At 37.2% G+C, this 16,888-nt stretch overlaps 2 protein-coding genes across 2 annotated transcripts; both read left to right on the top strand.

The window, feature by feature from the left end:
- Positions 1-36: 36 nt before the first annotated feature.
- Positions 37-6,142, top strand: LOC112558361 (synaptic vesicle glycoprotein 2C-like). The gene is made up of 12 exons (XM_025228818.1): positions 37-331; positions 911-976; positions 1,211-1,372; positions 1,602-1,764; positions 2,291-2,412; positions 2,695-2,855; positions 3,713-3,787; positions 4,278-4,382; positions 4,605-4,693; positions 4,973-5,217; positions 5,360-5,519; positions 5,876-6,142. Exons 1-12 carry the CDS (start codon positions 214-216, stop codon positions 6,057-6,059), a joined length of 1,650 nt encoding a protein of 549 aa, XP_025084603.1. The 5' UTR covers positions 37-213; the 3' UTR covers positions 6,060-6,142.
- A 2,384-nt stretch (positions 6,143-8,526) lies between these two features.
- LOC112555523 lies at positions 8,527-16,449 on the top strand. Its single transcript, XM_025223960.1, has 8 exons — positions 8,527-8,818; positions 9,484-9,607; positions 10,518-10,681; positions 11,356-12,039; positions 12,625-12,830; positions 13,889-14,365; positions 14,632-14,897; positions 15,156-16,449. Exons 1-8 carry the CDS (start codon positions 8,744-8,746, stop codon positions 15,473-15,475), a joined length of 2,316 nt encoding a protein of 771 aa, XP_025079745.1. The 5' UTR covers positions 8,527-8,743; the 3' UTR covers positions 15,476-16,449.
- Positions 16,450-16,888: the final 439 nt, after the last annotated feature.

The raw sequence follows: 16,888 nt of genomic DNA, 5'->3' as shown, positions 1-16,888 counted from the left end.
GTATAGTGTACTTGCACGATGTTAATTCTAAAACAATCAGTGTGCTTGGCGATGTAAGCGAAATTTTAATTTGTCAAGGTTTACTTTCCTTGTATATATATATACAATCACAATGCGCTAGCCTGTGGTAGCTTTTGGAGTCAGTAGGGGGCTGCATCTTCCATAGGGTCTGATGTAAGAAGTCCTCGAAGGTTTTACATTGTCCCAGTTCCTATGGATGACTCAGCAACCAGCCGAGTCAAAAGCAACGGTGTTGAGGACGACGACGATGGATTGACGGGGGATGAAGAGACTAAGCTGCTGGGTGATGGAGAGACCCGCTATTGTCAAGGTATCGAAGATCTCTATGCCTCAGGCAACATTTCATGAAACCTTTTTAATTTAGTCATTTTATTGATATGTTGATGATTGAATAGGGATGTAATTTAGTAAACGGCACTTGTGTGAATATACAAATAAATAATACGCCTCTCATCACCCAGACCCACTCAGCATCACCCGTGTATAGAAAGAAAGCATCGTTATTAAGTCAAAACTCTTGTTTTTGTAAACAATATTAACAAGTCTGGAGGGCAAACATGGAATAGTTTGAGTGCAGTTTCTTATGCTGATCTTCAGAATGTTTGAATATGGGAGTTAGAATTCTAAATGCACCATTGCTCTCTAGTACTTATAGTTCCTACTTACCTCTAACATTTCAGCTATTACTCTAGTATTGCAAACATTGTGAAAAAAATTGATCTGTGAAAAAGTTTATAGCAGACATAGCTGGGACATATTTGTAGTAGACAATTTTGAGCTATTCAACTAATGAAGAATGAAAGATATAGTGAATATTATTGTCAACTTTTAAAACAGAATGTCTTATAATTTTCTCGTCTTTTTCGAAGTTCTTAAAGATTGTTTTCAGGTGGTCTCAAACCAGTCCTGAATGCTCAAACCACACTGACATATGAAGAGAGTCTTCTTGTTATTGGTAAGTACTGTTTTTGCTCCATTTTGTAATTGTACAGTGACATAGGCTTGCATCATGTTTTTATCTGGCCAAGTGTGCAATATTTCTGGAGTTTTCTTTCTCGTCAAATATAGATCATAAGTCAGACACCATAAATTGTGTAGTAGTTCATATGCTTGCATATGTGAATGGGTGGGTTTGTGTGTGCATGCCTGTCACATGTGTGGCTGTTTTTTTGATGGGCTTCTTTTTTAGATGTCGGCAGATTCCATGTACTGCTTCTCTTACTTTGTGGGTGGGCGGTGTCCAGTGATGCTATTGAGGTTCTGTCAGTGTCTTTCCTGTTGCCATCGGCAACGTGTGACCTTCATCTGTCTTCACAGGACAAAGGATGGCTGAATGCTATTGTTTTTGTTGGTGAGTGCTAAGGCAAATAGCAGTATGTCATGAAAACTATTGAAATTTTTTGATGTTATACAGCTGTTCTGACAACATCAGTTAAAAGAACACTTTTTCTATCTTACATATGTGTATTATAGATGAATTGATTATGCTCACATTGTTTCATGCACATGCACAAGAGGATCTATATAACAAAAGGCTATGTGTTCAGTTTGCAAGGTTTGACATAGGATGTCTCTGACAGGTATGATGTTTGGCGGCTTGTTCTGGGGTTCTCTTGCGGACCATTCAGGCCGTCGTGCAGTGCTGATGTGGTCTCTAGCCATGAATGGTATTGGAGGACTTTTGTCTTCTATTTCACAGGTCTTCTGGCTCTTCCTTCTGATGCGCTTCATCAGTGGAGTTGGGTGAGCATCTCCATTTTTCATTTTAATAACTTGTATATTTAAATATAAGAAATCCTCCTGAAAAAAAGACAAATTTTTAAAAAATGCAAAAGATGAAATGAAAAAGGAAAAAGACCTGTATATTTGAATACATTTGTACCCTACATCAGTTTTCTTGAGATTGTAAAACTGTTACATAGTATTTATGCTTCTTTAGGAATCTACCTTTACCAGGTTAGTTTTATCCTGTCTTCTCATTTGTTATCTTTTAGCCTGTCTGCATGCATTGTTTGTGATGAATTAAGTCTATCTGTCTTCTTGTATATAGTTTTTTTTTTTTAAAAAAAAGGAGTGGAGCAGGTGTTTTATACATCTTTTTCTTTTTTCATCTTTTATATTTTTTTAAAAATGTGTGTATTTTTTAGTGGATTTCTTGTATTTCTGTACAAATGTGTGTGCGTGTATATATTTAGAGAGAGAGTACATATTTTATAGCAAAAACTAATCCTAATAAGCACTTAAATTTCTGTTTGTCTTTGTGATTCAGAGTGGGTGGTAGCATGCCAGTCATCTTCACATACTTCACAGAGTTTCAGGCAAAAACCAGACGGGGGTCAATGATTTCAGTCCTGGCCACATTTTGGATGGGTGGAAACATTCTGGCTGCAGGTAGGCCTGGTGTATAAATTGGTCACTTTCACATTGACAAGAATTAGTCTGGGTGTGGTTGGGACTTCTTTGTGGTAACCTTTTCATATTTTTATAGATACTCAGTTCAAATCCGCCTTCTCTGGTCTAAGCTTATGTTTTTCACAGAGTAAAATATACCACCACAGACAGTTCCATGTGTTAACACTTACATATAAGGCTCGTACGATAGTTGTGAATGTTCAGCGTTAACTTTGTCAGGTGTTGTTTTCATGTGGTTGTGTGTGTGTTTGATGTGATCAGGTTTGGCATGGCTTGTGATCCCTCACTCAGGCCTGGGATACTTTTCTACAAATTTTACATTCAACAGCTGGAGAATATTCATTGCTCTTTGCACCATCCCCAGTCTCTCCTCAGCCATCCTATTTCTGTTTATGCCTGAGAGCCCCAAATTCCTTCTTCAGGTCAGTATGCTTGTCATATATACAAGACACAAAAATACCTTCTAGGATTTTCCACACAAGTAAACACATATATACTTGTATCTGTATACTCTCTCCACATTAGCCAAATTGTTTCTTGTAATCTTATTCTTATTTTATGAACACAATCAGTTTTTCTGTCATCTTAGATGATTTTAAATTATTCTCAGCTAGCTTGGTTGATTATCATATTTACTGGATTTGCCTATCTCTCAGTTTACCAATGCGTGTGGGCTAAATTTAAGTGGGCACAGATCTATGAGTGCAAAGTAAATATGCCATTCAGATGTTATTTGACACATTAGAAGTTTCTATAGAAAAGGAGTATGCTTTAGATAAATATAGGAGAAGACTGGGGAAGAACAAGGGGTGACTAGGATGCTGAGAAAATAGAGCAGGGGAAACGGTACACTTTTTGCAGTGGAATAGAATTTGGTGAAAAATTAACAAAATATTAAAAATAAATTATCAGAAATGAAAAACACTTGAACTCTGTTGAGTTTTTGCAGTTGTCTGAATCTGATAAAGCTTACAGAAGTCGAATATGAAAATCATTATAATAAAAAGTGTATTTTGATGAGTAAAATTCAAAGCAGAGGTATTAGTCTTTTGTATATCATCTTCTCTGCTTTATTTTTGTCCCTTGTAGATTTTATAGCTTCATACATTTACACATTTTAGAGAGAAGGTTTCAGATGTGAAAAAGTGAAGTGTTTATTTTTCTTTCTTCTTTGTTGCTGAAAGAAATAAATTTGTAGAATTCAGTTATTAAATGCTAAATATCTTAAGTTGATATGAAGAAACAAATTTAATATTGTTGTTTAATCTTATTATTGTAGGCAGGAAAAGAAGAAAAAGCCTTAGATGTGCTGAAAAGGGTCCACTGCATCAACAAATCAGATAATCCCTTTGATGTAAGTGCTGTGCCTTTATTCTGCTTGTAGAAAAACCTATAATTGGCATATCTGCAATTTTGTTGTCTTTAAGTGTTTATTAAGCATAATTATTGTCTGAATTATTGCCTGCTGCTTTAAAGGCTTAGAAATCATCAGACAAGATCTCAGCTATGAGCATTCATTTCCGTGAGGATGTGAGTTTCCTCCCCTGGTATACAAAAAAAGGTTTCACGAAAACTTCACTTTCCTTTCTTGTTTGTGAAGGGAATAGAATTCAAAATTCGTTCTGTTCTTCCAGAATGAGCTATAAGGTTGTAGATGTCTTATTCCCCTACCCACATTCACATAGAGAAAAAAAAGAATGAATATATGCATTGAAAAATATATGTACACACATTTGTGAAGATTTTTTTTTTAAAAAGGTTTTGATCTTGTTCTTTTTTTGCCTGCCAGTAACTGGCGTCTTGTTATGATGGTTAATGACTGATAAAACAAATTGATTTTTCAGATATCCCGCCTGCTCCTGTCCTCGGACCACAAGACTGGAAAATCTGTTATTCTGGAGGAGAGCGTAGAGGTCAGCCAGCCAGAAGGATGCTGCCATTTTTCAGGGGTCAGTAATTTTGTTTGTCTTATAAATGGATGGTGCAATGATCATTAGCTAATGTGCAGCTTAATGCTCAGACATGAGGATAGTGTTTGAGGGAAGTTGTAGGATTTTAGCATTGTATACATGTTAAGGAAATGCTCTAAATAGGTTTGTCCAGTTTTTAAAGAAGTCCTTTATGGTTGCAGCTCTATGTAGCATAATAAATTGTCTGGTCTTTCTTTGCAGATGCTAAACAGTTCTGTGGAATTATTTCGTCCTCCTTTGCGTTTTGTTACCTGCATTTTGCTTATTGTAAATTTTGCCATTGCATTTGGGTGAGTGTATGCTGTAGGGTTTTTTTGGTTTTTTGTTGTTGTTGCCCGACAATAGAATGATAGGTGATTACCTGACCTTGATGAAATGAAAAACGTCTTCATTACAAACTAAAATAGTGACAAATAATTTTAAAGAAAATGGCAATCTTTTTGTTGCTTTAACTTTCATCTTGCCTGTTTCTGTATTCTTGATTGTGTGCAGTTGTGTGAGCCTGGGTGTGGAGGGACGACACAACATTGTTCTGGTCATTAATTGTATCACTGTCATTTTCCTTCCAGTTACTACGGATTGTTCATGTGGTTCCCGGAGATCTTCAATCGAATTGACAAAAATGGAGGCACGCTGTGTGAACCTGGCAGTGGCAGTACTAACACCAACACCAGCAGCAATTCAACTCACATTGACTGCACTCAGCCAGGAAACATCGTTTACTTGGAAGGATTTCTCACTGCTGTGTCCAACTTGCCTGGAAATCTTCTCACCATCGTATTGATGGACCGCATCGGTCGTCGAATTCTTTTATGTATGTGTAGCCAGCATCATTTGAGGTTTTGAGTCCACTGTTTTGATAGAAGTGAGTTTTGGATTATTTTTTGTTGATGCGATAAGTGTTTTTTGCTGTGGGAAACGTAACATGGAAAGCATGCATTGTGTATGTGTTACAGCAAGCAGCATGGTGATATCTGGTCTCACAGTTTTTCTCCTGTGGTTTGTTCATGAACGATGGCAGAACGTCTTGATGTCTTGTGTGTTTGGTGCTGTCTCGACAGTAGGATTTAATACCCTTGATGTCTTGCAGACAGAACTCTTTCCCACAAATGTTCGGTGAGTGTATTATGTGTTTGCATATATGCATGTATATATATATATACACACACTCATATCATAGTATCCAGAATGCTATTCATGTTTTATGTTGATGTCAATCATTATTTGTAACATTAGGTAGATTATTTCATGTACATTTAGAAATTCTATGTGTGAAACACGTTACAGCAGGAGAATTGGTTTGAGATTTTTATGGATAAGATTACATCTAGTACAAGAGGTCAAGATATGGGTTATAGAAGAATCTGCAACATGTAAATGCAGGAGAGGCATTATGGAGACTGTGAAATACCGGTTTTAGCTTTTTTCAGTGTGCATACAATGAGCACAGCTTGATACTTGAAATGTTTCAGGTCCACAGCCTTTGGGATACAGACTGGCATAGCCAGGATTGCAGCCATCTTGGGTAACATCATCTTTGGTGTGTTGGTTGACGTACACTGTGCAGTTCCTATGATTCTGGTGGCTGCCCTCATGTCATTTGGTGGACTTATGTCTGTGCAGCTACCCAACACTAAGGGCATTGATATCCATTAAGAGCAACTCTAATAAAGGTTAACAAATGTTTGCTGTTTTACATGTCAGCAGTGGCAGAATGTAATTTTACATACCTCTGTGAAAACTGGACTTTCAATGTGTAATTATTTTTATTAATAATATTACTTTATTCAGACAATAACAAAGCTGCCTTCATTACAAATCCATGGCTTGTTATTCAGAAAATTTGGAAAAAATGTTTCCTTTAAGATTAATTTGAAGGAGAATGTAATTCTTTAATTGCTGCATAGGAGAGGATGTTTGTCCAAGTGAGTGGGGAAAACAAATCTGTGGTTTATGGAAAGAGTGATGGTATTTTTTTTAATTTATGAAAGAACACCAAAAGTGAAGGCTGTTTGGGTTTTTTTTTCATTTCAGTCTATTTGATAGAGGAATCATGTGTCTCATTATATTATGAAATGTAAGCGAAGGTACATGTAAGACTGATCAATATTAGTATGCACACACACACCCTCACCCACCCATCACTACACAGTAAAGGATAACATGTTATGTTTGCCACATGGACTTACGGTGAACAACAGACCACTGTGTCTAGAATAGTTCCAATACATGCAAGATACTGTAAGACTTTGAGGGAACACTGAATATAGCTGGCTGGAGATTGTCATTAGGAACTTCTACTCTGTCAATATATCACATTTCTGTTTTGTAGGTTTTGTCTGACCCTACTACTGATCCAAATCCTAATCCTATACCCTTGAAGGGACCAGGAAACAAGAGTACTATGTGAAAAATTTTCATGCTCATTGTGCTCCAAGATATATGTACCCACGATTTTAACATATTCATCGTACTAGCAGCTTGAAAGACCAACCAGGTCTTCGAGTATTCATTGATCTGCCAAACTTTGATTGAAATAGAGCTGTAATAAATTTATTTTTTAAACAAAATGTTTCATTAGCTCAGAAATCTGATGTAGATTAGGCAGTTTCATGGTTACACATGTGCATACCACAAATAAGTATGCCGCTGGCCTTGCACAAGACAATTTGTCCTTAGATAAAGAAAAAAACGTTCCCTGTCCTTTCACTTGTTGGGACGTGAGATTAACAACCATACTTTTTCTGGCACTTTTTTTTTTAGGGCAGTGCCCATTTTATCTTCACTGCATTTTTCACCTGTTTGATTAGTTAAAAGTTAATTCATGGATGTCAAACGTTTTAACTTTAAATTAAAGCGTTTTTCAGAAAATTTAAATGTTGGCATAGTACAGAAGACACATCTATGCTCTATTAATGGAAAATGTGATGGTAAAATGGGTTTCAAATCGACACCAATTTTTAGTCCATTTCTGAATGGGTTACTGCACACAGGAATATACCTGCTCCCCTAGTCATCCCCCCCCCCCATTTTTAATTTAACCAGCTTCAAGGCAAATACACGTTAATTCACCAGGTGTTGCCTGATTTTATAGAAATAACCATTAATTTTCCGGCGTATTTACTCAGAAACAATAGCAGTCGTAATTGCTCCATTATTTTACGTGTAAAATATGTTTATTGCATCTTTCTGATGCTCTTGATTTCCATTTTGTGTTCGCATGAGATTTGATTTTATAAACGCACAATTTGTAAAGTTCATATTCACACTCCCAATGGAGTATGCTCTTAGGGCCTAAGAACAAGAACAAAACATGGACAGCATACGAGGGACAGGATAACAAAAGAATAAACAACAGTACTAACGAAGAATAAAGTGAAATGCAGAAAACGCAAAGAACCAAACAAGAGCTGAGAGTAACATGATATTGCGAAAGGAAGACGATCAGGAAAGGGTGTGACAAAGGACTAGCATTATGGGAAAGGGTGTTAGGAGTAATGTTTACAGAAGAGATGCGTTTTCAGTGCACGTTTAAAGGATTCAATAGTGGGTAGATGGCGGATATGGAAAGGGAGAGAGTTCCATTGTTTCGCTGCACAATAACTATATAAACATAAAAATAAGCAACACGTAACAAACGTATCCCAAACTTAATTACGAGATATACATCCACAGAGAGATTTGTAGAAATCTCTATGCAATCATTTTTCTGGTCCACACTAACATGGAAGTACAGACTTCTTAGATTATATTATTCTGGTTTTATCATTTGTAGGATGTTGCTTTATTTTAACACTAAATTCCTTGATAACATGGCGTTCTGTCATGCACACACAATTCACTCAGGCACGTACACGAACGCTTGCATATATGCAGTACTTGCACTCACTGTCGCATCAGCTCTAAATTAAAAATCTACTCATATTCCAGTTTGGGGGAATTCCGTTAGAAGGATACCGCTACAGAATAAAGTACACTGAACCTTTAACAGACTCGCATGGACTTTATAATTAATTCACACCAAAACTAATGTTTGTAAAGTATATAAATTTGTATCACAATTTCATGGCGATGCCATAATTATCTCTACACTCTTTAAAAAAAAAAAAGCTTTGGGGGAAAATCCAGAGTGTTAGACTAATGGCGGACATGTCTCGTATGCAACGACACCGAAACATCGATTATTTTCTCGATGCCTTTCGTGCATAAAAAGTAATGATAGGTACATAGCTGCAGTTTGTGCTGTACGATGCGTTATGTTTGTTTCCTAAGGTTATTTATTTGCGTGGTAAACTGGCATTTTTTCCGATAACAGTGACGGTTTTTTTCTGTCACCCTTGATGATAACATCAGACTGGAGACCTACTCGATCACCTGCAGCCATGTCTGATCATCAACCTTCCAGTACTCCACAGGTGAGTCAGCGACTGAATATTGATGCAATCATCTTTCTGACGTTAAATCACGTTTCTGTCTTTCGCTCTGCCATTCACGCAGTTGCTGAAGAATTAAAAAAAAAAAAAATACGAACGCGGTCAGGAACACTGTACATGTACTGAGGAGTAGAAGGGGTTATCAAAATTCTATTAGCCTATTGAAGTTTTAAAGATTGACAAACAAAGAAACTTTTCCTGGCGTGCACGATTCAAGCTTTTAGGCCCTTGGTCAACCCAAGGTTTCTTGTTAAGATAAACATAAACTGCTTTGATGGACTGATGCAATCTACACTTTTTTACTCCTTAACTTTTACTCCTGTGTGTTAAATGTCTGTATGAGTATGTATGCCTGCCCTTGTGAGCGAAGACAAATTTCTGTCCTGGGTCTCCTGGACCGACAATAAAGTCTGTTTTGATTTTTTTTTTTTTTTGAAGCTTACTGATTAGTTTTACACAGAGGTAACGCATCGCCCACGTCTTTCTTTTCTGTCTTATTAAGGGTCTCTCCTTGATATCGGTGCAGTTCTTCAAAACATTATTGGACTTGTCCAATATGATATAGTCTTTTATATACTTCACACTTTTCAAGCATTGTTATGTGGATGTGTTTAATCGTTTGTTCTTTGTTTTATTTCAATTATTAGAGGGGAAAGAAGAAAGGGCGTGATAACGATAAGAAATTCCCAGGTTATCGGCCCGGAGGAACTCGTGGTGAACTTTTCCTGCACGCTGTGACGGACGACGAAGCTGCCTCCCTTACTAGTACAGGTAGATGTAAATGCAACTATTTACATCTTTTATATACGTTTCAGAAACCATAGACTTCATAGACATTAGAAGACAGTATCAGAGGATGTAAGGGCAAAGAACAAGCAAGGTTACATATACACATATGGTCCATGAGCATCATTGAAGGCGTATTTGTCACTTTGCTGCATGCTTTAACACACGACGCGAATTTGGTCAGACATCAGATTAGTTTCTCAAAACTAACAGCAATCACACCCAAATAATCAAGAAATAATGCAAGGAAATGTGTGCTAATGTTCCCCACGGACACAGTTGAAAGACTGCAAGCCTACGTAATATAAGAACAAAGAAGATAGTGTTAATAGATTGCTAAGTACTTCTGATGCTGTTTGAGAAAGTTTTGTTGCCATAAAAATCTTGGAGTTAAAATGAATTTTCTTAATAAATTTTGTTATTATTTTTGTTATTATAAATAAAGTAAGTTTCAGTTTCAGAATTATTGACTATATATTTATAGCACGTATATAGCATCCAGACAATGCTTGCACAAGCACAGAGAACCGGTAAACAAATTTATTCCTCCTCCTCGGAATAAAGAACAGTTGCCTTAAAGGCATCAGTAACAACAATAGTAACGTTCAAATATGCGGCAATGCAGAAGACAAAAAGAATTAACAATTGATTAAATGCATTTTAAGTTAAGAAATTAATATTGTAGCTTTGATGTTTCATGCTGGAAAAGAGAGTGAAACTCAAACATATGTAAAGTTGAAACATCTCAGGCACCGCCGCTATAATCTTCTAATAAAACGAAATCTTTAAAAAATCTGGTGAAAACATAATGACATTGACAATGTAGTTCTTTTTATTAAGAAACACTTGCTGGAGTAGACATTTGACGTATTAATTAGCCGTTTGTATCTTCCAGGAGATGAGAGTCCATTAAAAAAGATAAAAGAAACTTCAGGGGCAGATATAGAATTTGATCCAGCCTCGTCATCAATACAAGACAGAAAGATTTTGATAATTCGTGGTACTCGTATCCAGATAGTGGAAGCAGTCAAACTTATCAATGAGAGAACAGGAAATCAGGTTTGTGCTTTATATACAGTATGTCACACAAAATGAAGCAATATTTTTATCAAAAAACAAAACAAAAAAAGCACACTGAAGTGAGTTAAATGAGAAATTGAACAATACTTAGTACAAAAGTGCATTTAATCTCTTAATTAAGATAAAAGAAATTAAGGGTTTAAATACCAACCTAGAATAAATTCTCTCATATATCTATAGAGATATTTGGACAAAGCTGAAGCCTTTTAATAACCTCTAATCTTATAGCTTGCTTGTCTCTGCCCCTGCACACAGAAAACAATCTCACGCAGAAGTAGATATTGTATTTTGCTTTAGCCTTTAATCTTGTCGAGATCTTTTTCTACGAAAACATCAAAGTACAAATAAAGGTAATACAAGAGAGTTAAAGAAAAATAAAGCATAAACAGATAAAGGCGAAGATGAATGCGTCCTAATTTATAATGACTTTTTTAAAAACTGATCGTGCGAATAACTTGCTTCCTTTTTCCTTTTGCGGGACATTCTGAGCCCTGCTGATCAACTGTAAAAAAGATTATTATTGCTTTAAAATATATATATATATATATAGAGTTTTAAGAAACTAATGGTTCATTTCGACTGGTTGTAGTTTTTAAAGTATGTCAAGAATATAATATTGAGGGTTTCAATTGACTGATTGAATGGTGATACAGAAACCTATCGCGGAAAACGCCCAGGAATTCTGGCTACGATGGGTCCAGGACGCCTTTCCTAATCTTGACTCCAGCTCGTACTTCGTGCCTCCAGTTCACCTGAACCACGTACCAATGACCAGCAAGGCGATTGGTTGTCGTAATGTTCAGGTACTTGGTGCACAGTCTGGTCAGACCTCTAATTCTCAGGCCAGTGACGCCAGACATGATGCAGCAAGGCAGCAAGTCCTCTTTTGTCTTCAGAAAATGGCGAATCAAAATGGAGAAATTCTTTTTGGAATAAGTCAGCTTAAATTTGGCCAGTACCTGAGGGAACCATGTTATGCTGCTGCCGCTGCCCATCTACCTTTATCTGCCAACTTGCCTCCCAAACTACCTCCCAACTGGAAACAGGGCGACTTTGATATTCTTCTTATTCACCAACTCTACGGCTTTGTAGTCTGTAAGGTGAAGTCGTGGGGTGGCAATGTCAAAGAGCTCAGCATGTCTCAGCAGGATTTAGACAAGAACATGAAGAAAAAACTCAAAGAGGCCGCATCATACCTGAACAAGGCAAAAGCAATGTTGTCACATCTGGTGTCCGACATTGCACCCGATCTGCGTATCACCAAAGCTATTGTTGTTCCTAACATAACTTCTCGGCAGATACAGACAGCTGTCGATGGTGACCCCAACTTGCGTCAGGTAGGAACCTGAGCTCATTTGTCATGGAACTACCTTAACTTTTGACAATTAAAAAATACTTTTATCAATAAGAGATGCATTGCATGTTTGATTCCAAGTAACTTATCCAGTAGAACTGTTAAATATGTGCATAGAGAAGTTTCTTGCACATTATTTTAGACTTCACAGGCGTACATAGAAGTAGGTGATCTCAAGGGCAGTAACAATAGCTTGGAGACTGAAATTTAAATTACATACCCTTTCCGAAAAATAACTACTTACCAGTACTGCCGTCTACCCCTTCCTCGATCAAGTGCTTTTTCAAATTTTAATATACAGTTCACTTTGACGAATCTTTCATGGCTTTTGATCATCGACAGTTTGAAGCTTCAGAAAAAAGTTTATTAGGCAGTATCATTATTTTAGGAGATATCACTAATTGTGATGCTATTATGTTTTTGTTCTTTTCATAGGTGTTGCAGCTCCGTAAACTTCACTAAAAGTTAGTTTTGTCACTCATATCTTCAAGTAAGGATAATTTAGAATGCTAAAAATAAGTAAAGCGTTTTTTTACCTCTTTAATGTCACTGTGATATTTTGCGACAGGAATTGTGTGATTGCTTAGAAATCACACAAAGTACAGAAATCCCTGGTCTCTGTCTGCGCTCTGATCAATTGTCTGACGCAAGGACACCATGGGACGTGAGTAGCGATGTGTTAAGGGAATTTGAGAACTGGTGGAAGCGACTTGTGGCTGGCTGTGGGCCTGACAGTCAAATGACTCCAGTATTATACAGGAAACTAGTTGCCAGGTGAATATAACAAACAAAAGCTTGAAATTCTTCTTACATTTCTAGTATTTAAAAGCATTTAATCTAATTAGTTTTTAATACTGATCTATGTCTATGGTGAAAAGTAAAGATGTCCCAGAAGGCTCATTGTGAACTTCAAATTCTGATTATTGCAATAAAAGTTTTTCTAAACATTGAATTTATGGTTTAAATCTTCGATTCCAATCTCTCTTTATGTTGGCTGTTTTACCGTCCTCAGCCCTCTGTCGCGTCAGATAACCGATCTCCGATTCCACAAGAAAGAGAAACAAATAGGCTGCGTCACATGGGTATCGAACCGGCTGGTGTGCACGGATTCGGGTTCAGACGCGCCGCTCTAATCACTATATAGGCGCTTGGTGCAGACAGTTAACTGGTTGGTTTAGCTGGAAAAATGCTTTCACCAAGAGGTGTTTTCGCAATATGAAGATAAAAGGATGATGGAAGTAAAAGGGAATTGGAAGAAAACCCACCGATCACTCGCCTGCTAACAGGTGTCACATATCGAGTGCCGGATCACGTGATTTTAATTGAGGACATTTTGGTTTTCATTGTAGCAATGACAAAGGGCTGTTTTAATCTCTGCTTTGCTGGGAATTTTGTTAGAAGCTAATAACATTTGCCATTAAATTTTGGGTGCTGTGTCACACGTCGTTGGTTTTTTTTGTTTTGTTTCGTTTTTTGCCTCTTTTTGTACAATTTCTAGAACCTTTGCCACTTTAGTACAACGAAACTAACAAACAGATGTGTAATTGGTACTTATGTGTAATCTTGTAAACAGTTTAGTGTTATCAATAATTACAACATACATCGATTTTGATTAATGAATGTGAGCTAGATTTATATACAGATTGACCAACTGATTCAGATGACATATCTGCTATGTAAGTAAACAAATAGAATTCTATATATCATAAATGTCATCTAGATTAGCAAATAAATCTTCAATAACAAACAAAGAGCAAGATATATGTAAGAAAATAAGAGTAAATTCAATGACAACTATTTATTAACCCATAAAAATACTAATTGTGCACTAGATTTTGTGGTCCGGCGACAACAGTGACCGTGCCATGCGTATCTGCTCCTCGCCTGTGTGTCAAGACCCTGAGTCAGGCCGTGTCGTGGACAGGAGAGTGTTATGCCGCTCACTTAACACTGTTCCCGGAGCAAGTTGACCTGCTTGAATCTGATCTTCTCAACGTCTTTTTGACCGGACCACCTGGCACAGGTAAAACCGTGGTGTTGCAGTTGAAAGGTGCACAATGGCTGGAAAGTGGTAACGACGTTCACATTGTCAGCACTTGGGCCTTTAGCCGCGCACCATCACACATGCTGCATCACGTGATACAGTCAGACATAAACACAGAACAGTCAACAACGAGAGTGTCCAAGCTTCACTTCCTGGAGTATGATCTGGACGGGGGGAAAGAAGTGGAGAAGGCCGTCAATGAGTTGTCGCAGATGGCGAAGGAAGGGTCCTTGTATGTAATCGCTGATGAAGCAGGACCATACAGGTATAAGATCTGTACTGTTTATTATTGTTGTTGTTGTTGTTGTTGTTGTTGTTCTTGTTGAGTGCGGCAATCCCTATGTCGGTGTCTCTACAAATGAGGGACATTTTAGAAACATAATTTGTTATCTCCAAGCAGTCCACATCGTTATGAAGATACAAGTAATAACTATTCTTTCACAATTCTCTTTTAATATGATCCTAATTACATTTATGATATTTATTCTGTTTCTTCTCTGTATTCATAGCCGATTCCGATGTGTTCTACAGACCCCTTCGCTCTCCGCCGGCTGTCGTCAGGGAAGTAGAGCGGGACACGGAAATCGCTAGGCATCATGATGTTCTTCCGTACAGTCGTAGCCACTTCCCCGCTTTCCCCGCTTTCACCGATGGCCCGCTTGTGAAGAGGCTGTATCATAAAGATCACTCCAAGAAGCACATCTCTGACTGTGTAACTTGCGGGCAAAACATCGCCAGTTTCCTGCTTAAAAGTCTGCGTGTAACAGCGAAGACGGCCAACGTCAACATAAGTCAAGGTATAAAAGGTGAAATACATGATGATGTATAAATATATAATGATGCATATGCAAAAGAGAACATAAAGCTTATAGAAAGAGATGTGGAAGAAAGAGAGAGAGAGAGAGAGAGAGGGAGGGAGATACATAAAATGGCTATTTGTAATTTTTACATCATAAAACACTGATTTCATTTTCGCCTGTATATGTATGTTTGTGCACACGATGCTCCATGCTTATAACTTCATAAACAAATCGACCCTCTCCCATTGTTAACAGGGGAAACTGCCACAATCCCGCCTCTGTGTTTCAAAGACGTCCTGGTGCTGTACTGGAAACCAGTTACTGAGGACTCAGGGATTGTTGCAGGACTGAGAGAAAATAATATTCCAGTGCGGGTGATGACGGATGATGACATCGAGGACCTGGCTAAAGCTCGGAGTGACGTGGTTTGGGTGGCGAATGGCTATTGTGTAAGAGGGCTGGAGAGGAAGGTTATCGTGTGTCTGGATGTTCTTGATGTTTACGTCCCTCTTCGCTCCATGTCCAGATGCTCGTCACAGTTGGTGATCATTTCCGACAGCGAGCAACAAAACTAACTAACCGCACACCTGTTAGTTGATCACCCGTCTGGGAATCAAAAATCTACATATTTAATATAGTTCTGCTTTCTTTTATGAAAATATAAGTGTTAATATAAAGAAGTATTTATATAAACAAGACATTAAGAATATGGTCTGTTCTGAAAGATAGAGACGAAAATATCCCTCACGTTACTATTGTTTCAAGAATTTTGTTGATATATGATCTGATCAAAAGAGTGAGTATTCTTTATATCAATTTATAGTCAAGCATGTGATCTTGCAAACATACGATCTAGAACGTTCGGCATTAAACAACTTAATTTTATTACACAAGCATTACATTAATATTGAGCTTTGTCTTATAGCTCAGTAGATGTACCGTAAGTTGTATGTTGACCCCACTGACTTTAGTTCCATTTCTGTATATAGAGATTGCAGTTGTACTTCACTTTTACTATTTTACTGTCCTAAAGATCTTAAAAATCATTCTTATTTTGAAGAGGGCAGTGCAATGTATGCACCCTTAGTCATGACGACTATGATAAAGATGTTATTTTACACGTTTTAAGCATTTATGGCTCTGAAAAACATATCAGCTTTAACACCCACGGCACAAGCATGTGACAGAAGAAAGATCAAAGATTATATACCTTGTCAAGCAGCTACACGCTTTAAGAGCAGCTCACAGTATACCGGCTGAAACCGTCCTTCTGTCCATTATCATCACCTGGTTAAAAGGGATGGTAAAAGCCAAGCAAAGATATCCCAAGATGTTGCCAAATTGTGGACTTCGTAGAAAGAAAAGCACGCGAAACCATTCAGAACCACAAATGAAGGACTTCTTTTACTGTTGCTACTGTCTAGAAGACAGCTTGCGTGTGATTTCTCAACGAGAAAACTGCAAAAGTATTTGTTCAATGAGCAATGATCAAATGGAATTTTTTTGTGAAATAACTATTATCTTTTTTCTGTAAAACATATATTTTTGATTCTGTGATAAAGGGCAGCTGTCTTTTTACAGCTTTACTTCATGGATCGCGTCGTTTACTCTTTTTTTGTTTTCGATTTTGAATACAAATAATAAATTATTCATGAAAACGCAAGAGCTCTTGATCTTGTGTGGGGGACAATTACAAAAAAAATTCTATTTGGTGTTTCAAGTTTTCAACCATACAGTAGTTTCCACTTTTACTACACTCACATAGTAGCAACACACGTGTATGATTAATTTCGGTGTTTATATGTATAACTCAGTGACCAGAAACGACGTTCTGACGAAAGAAAATGCAACTGTTATCACACAATATAGTTTGGTCGTCTGTTTACTGTAACAAAAACTTCAAGAAAAGCCTATTACATTCCGTTCAATACATGCTTATGCAATCAGCCAGCGATTGAAAAATGATATCATATCCCAAACTTTAAAAA

This window comes from Pomacea canaliculata, linkage group LG2 (genome assembly GCF_003073045.1).
Source record: "Pomacea canaliculata isolate SZHN2017 linkage group LG2, ASM307304v1, whole genome shotgun sequence".
Classification (NCBI taxonomy): Eukaryota; Metazoa; Mollusca; class Gastropoda; order Architaenioglossa; family Ampullariidae; genus Pomacea; species Pomacea canaliculata.
Note: the sequence above shows the minus strand (reverse complement) of the source record. Positions and strands in the feature narration are given on the sequence as shown.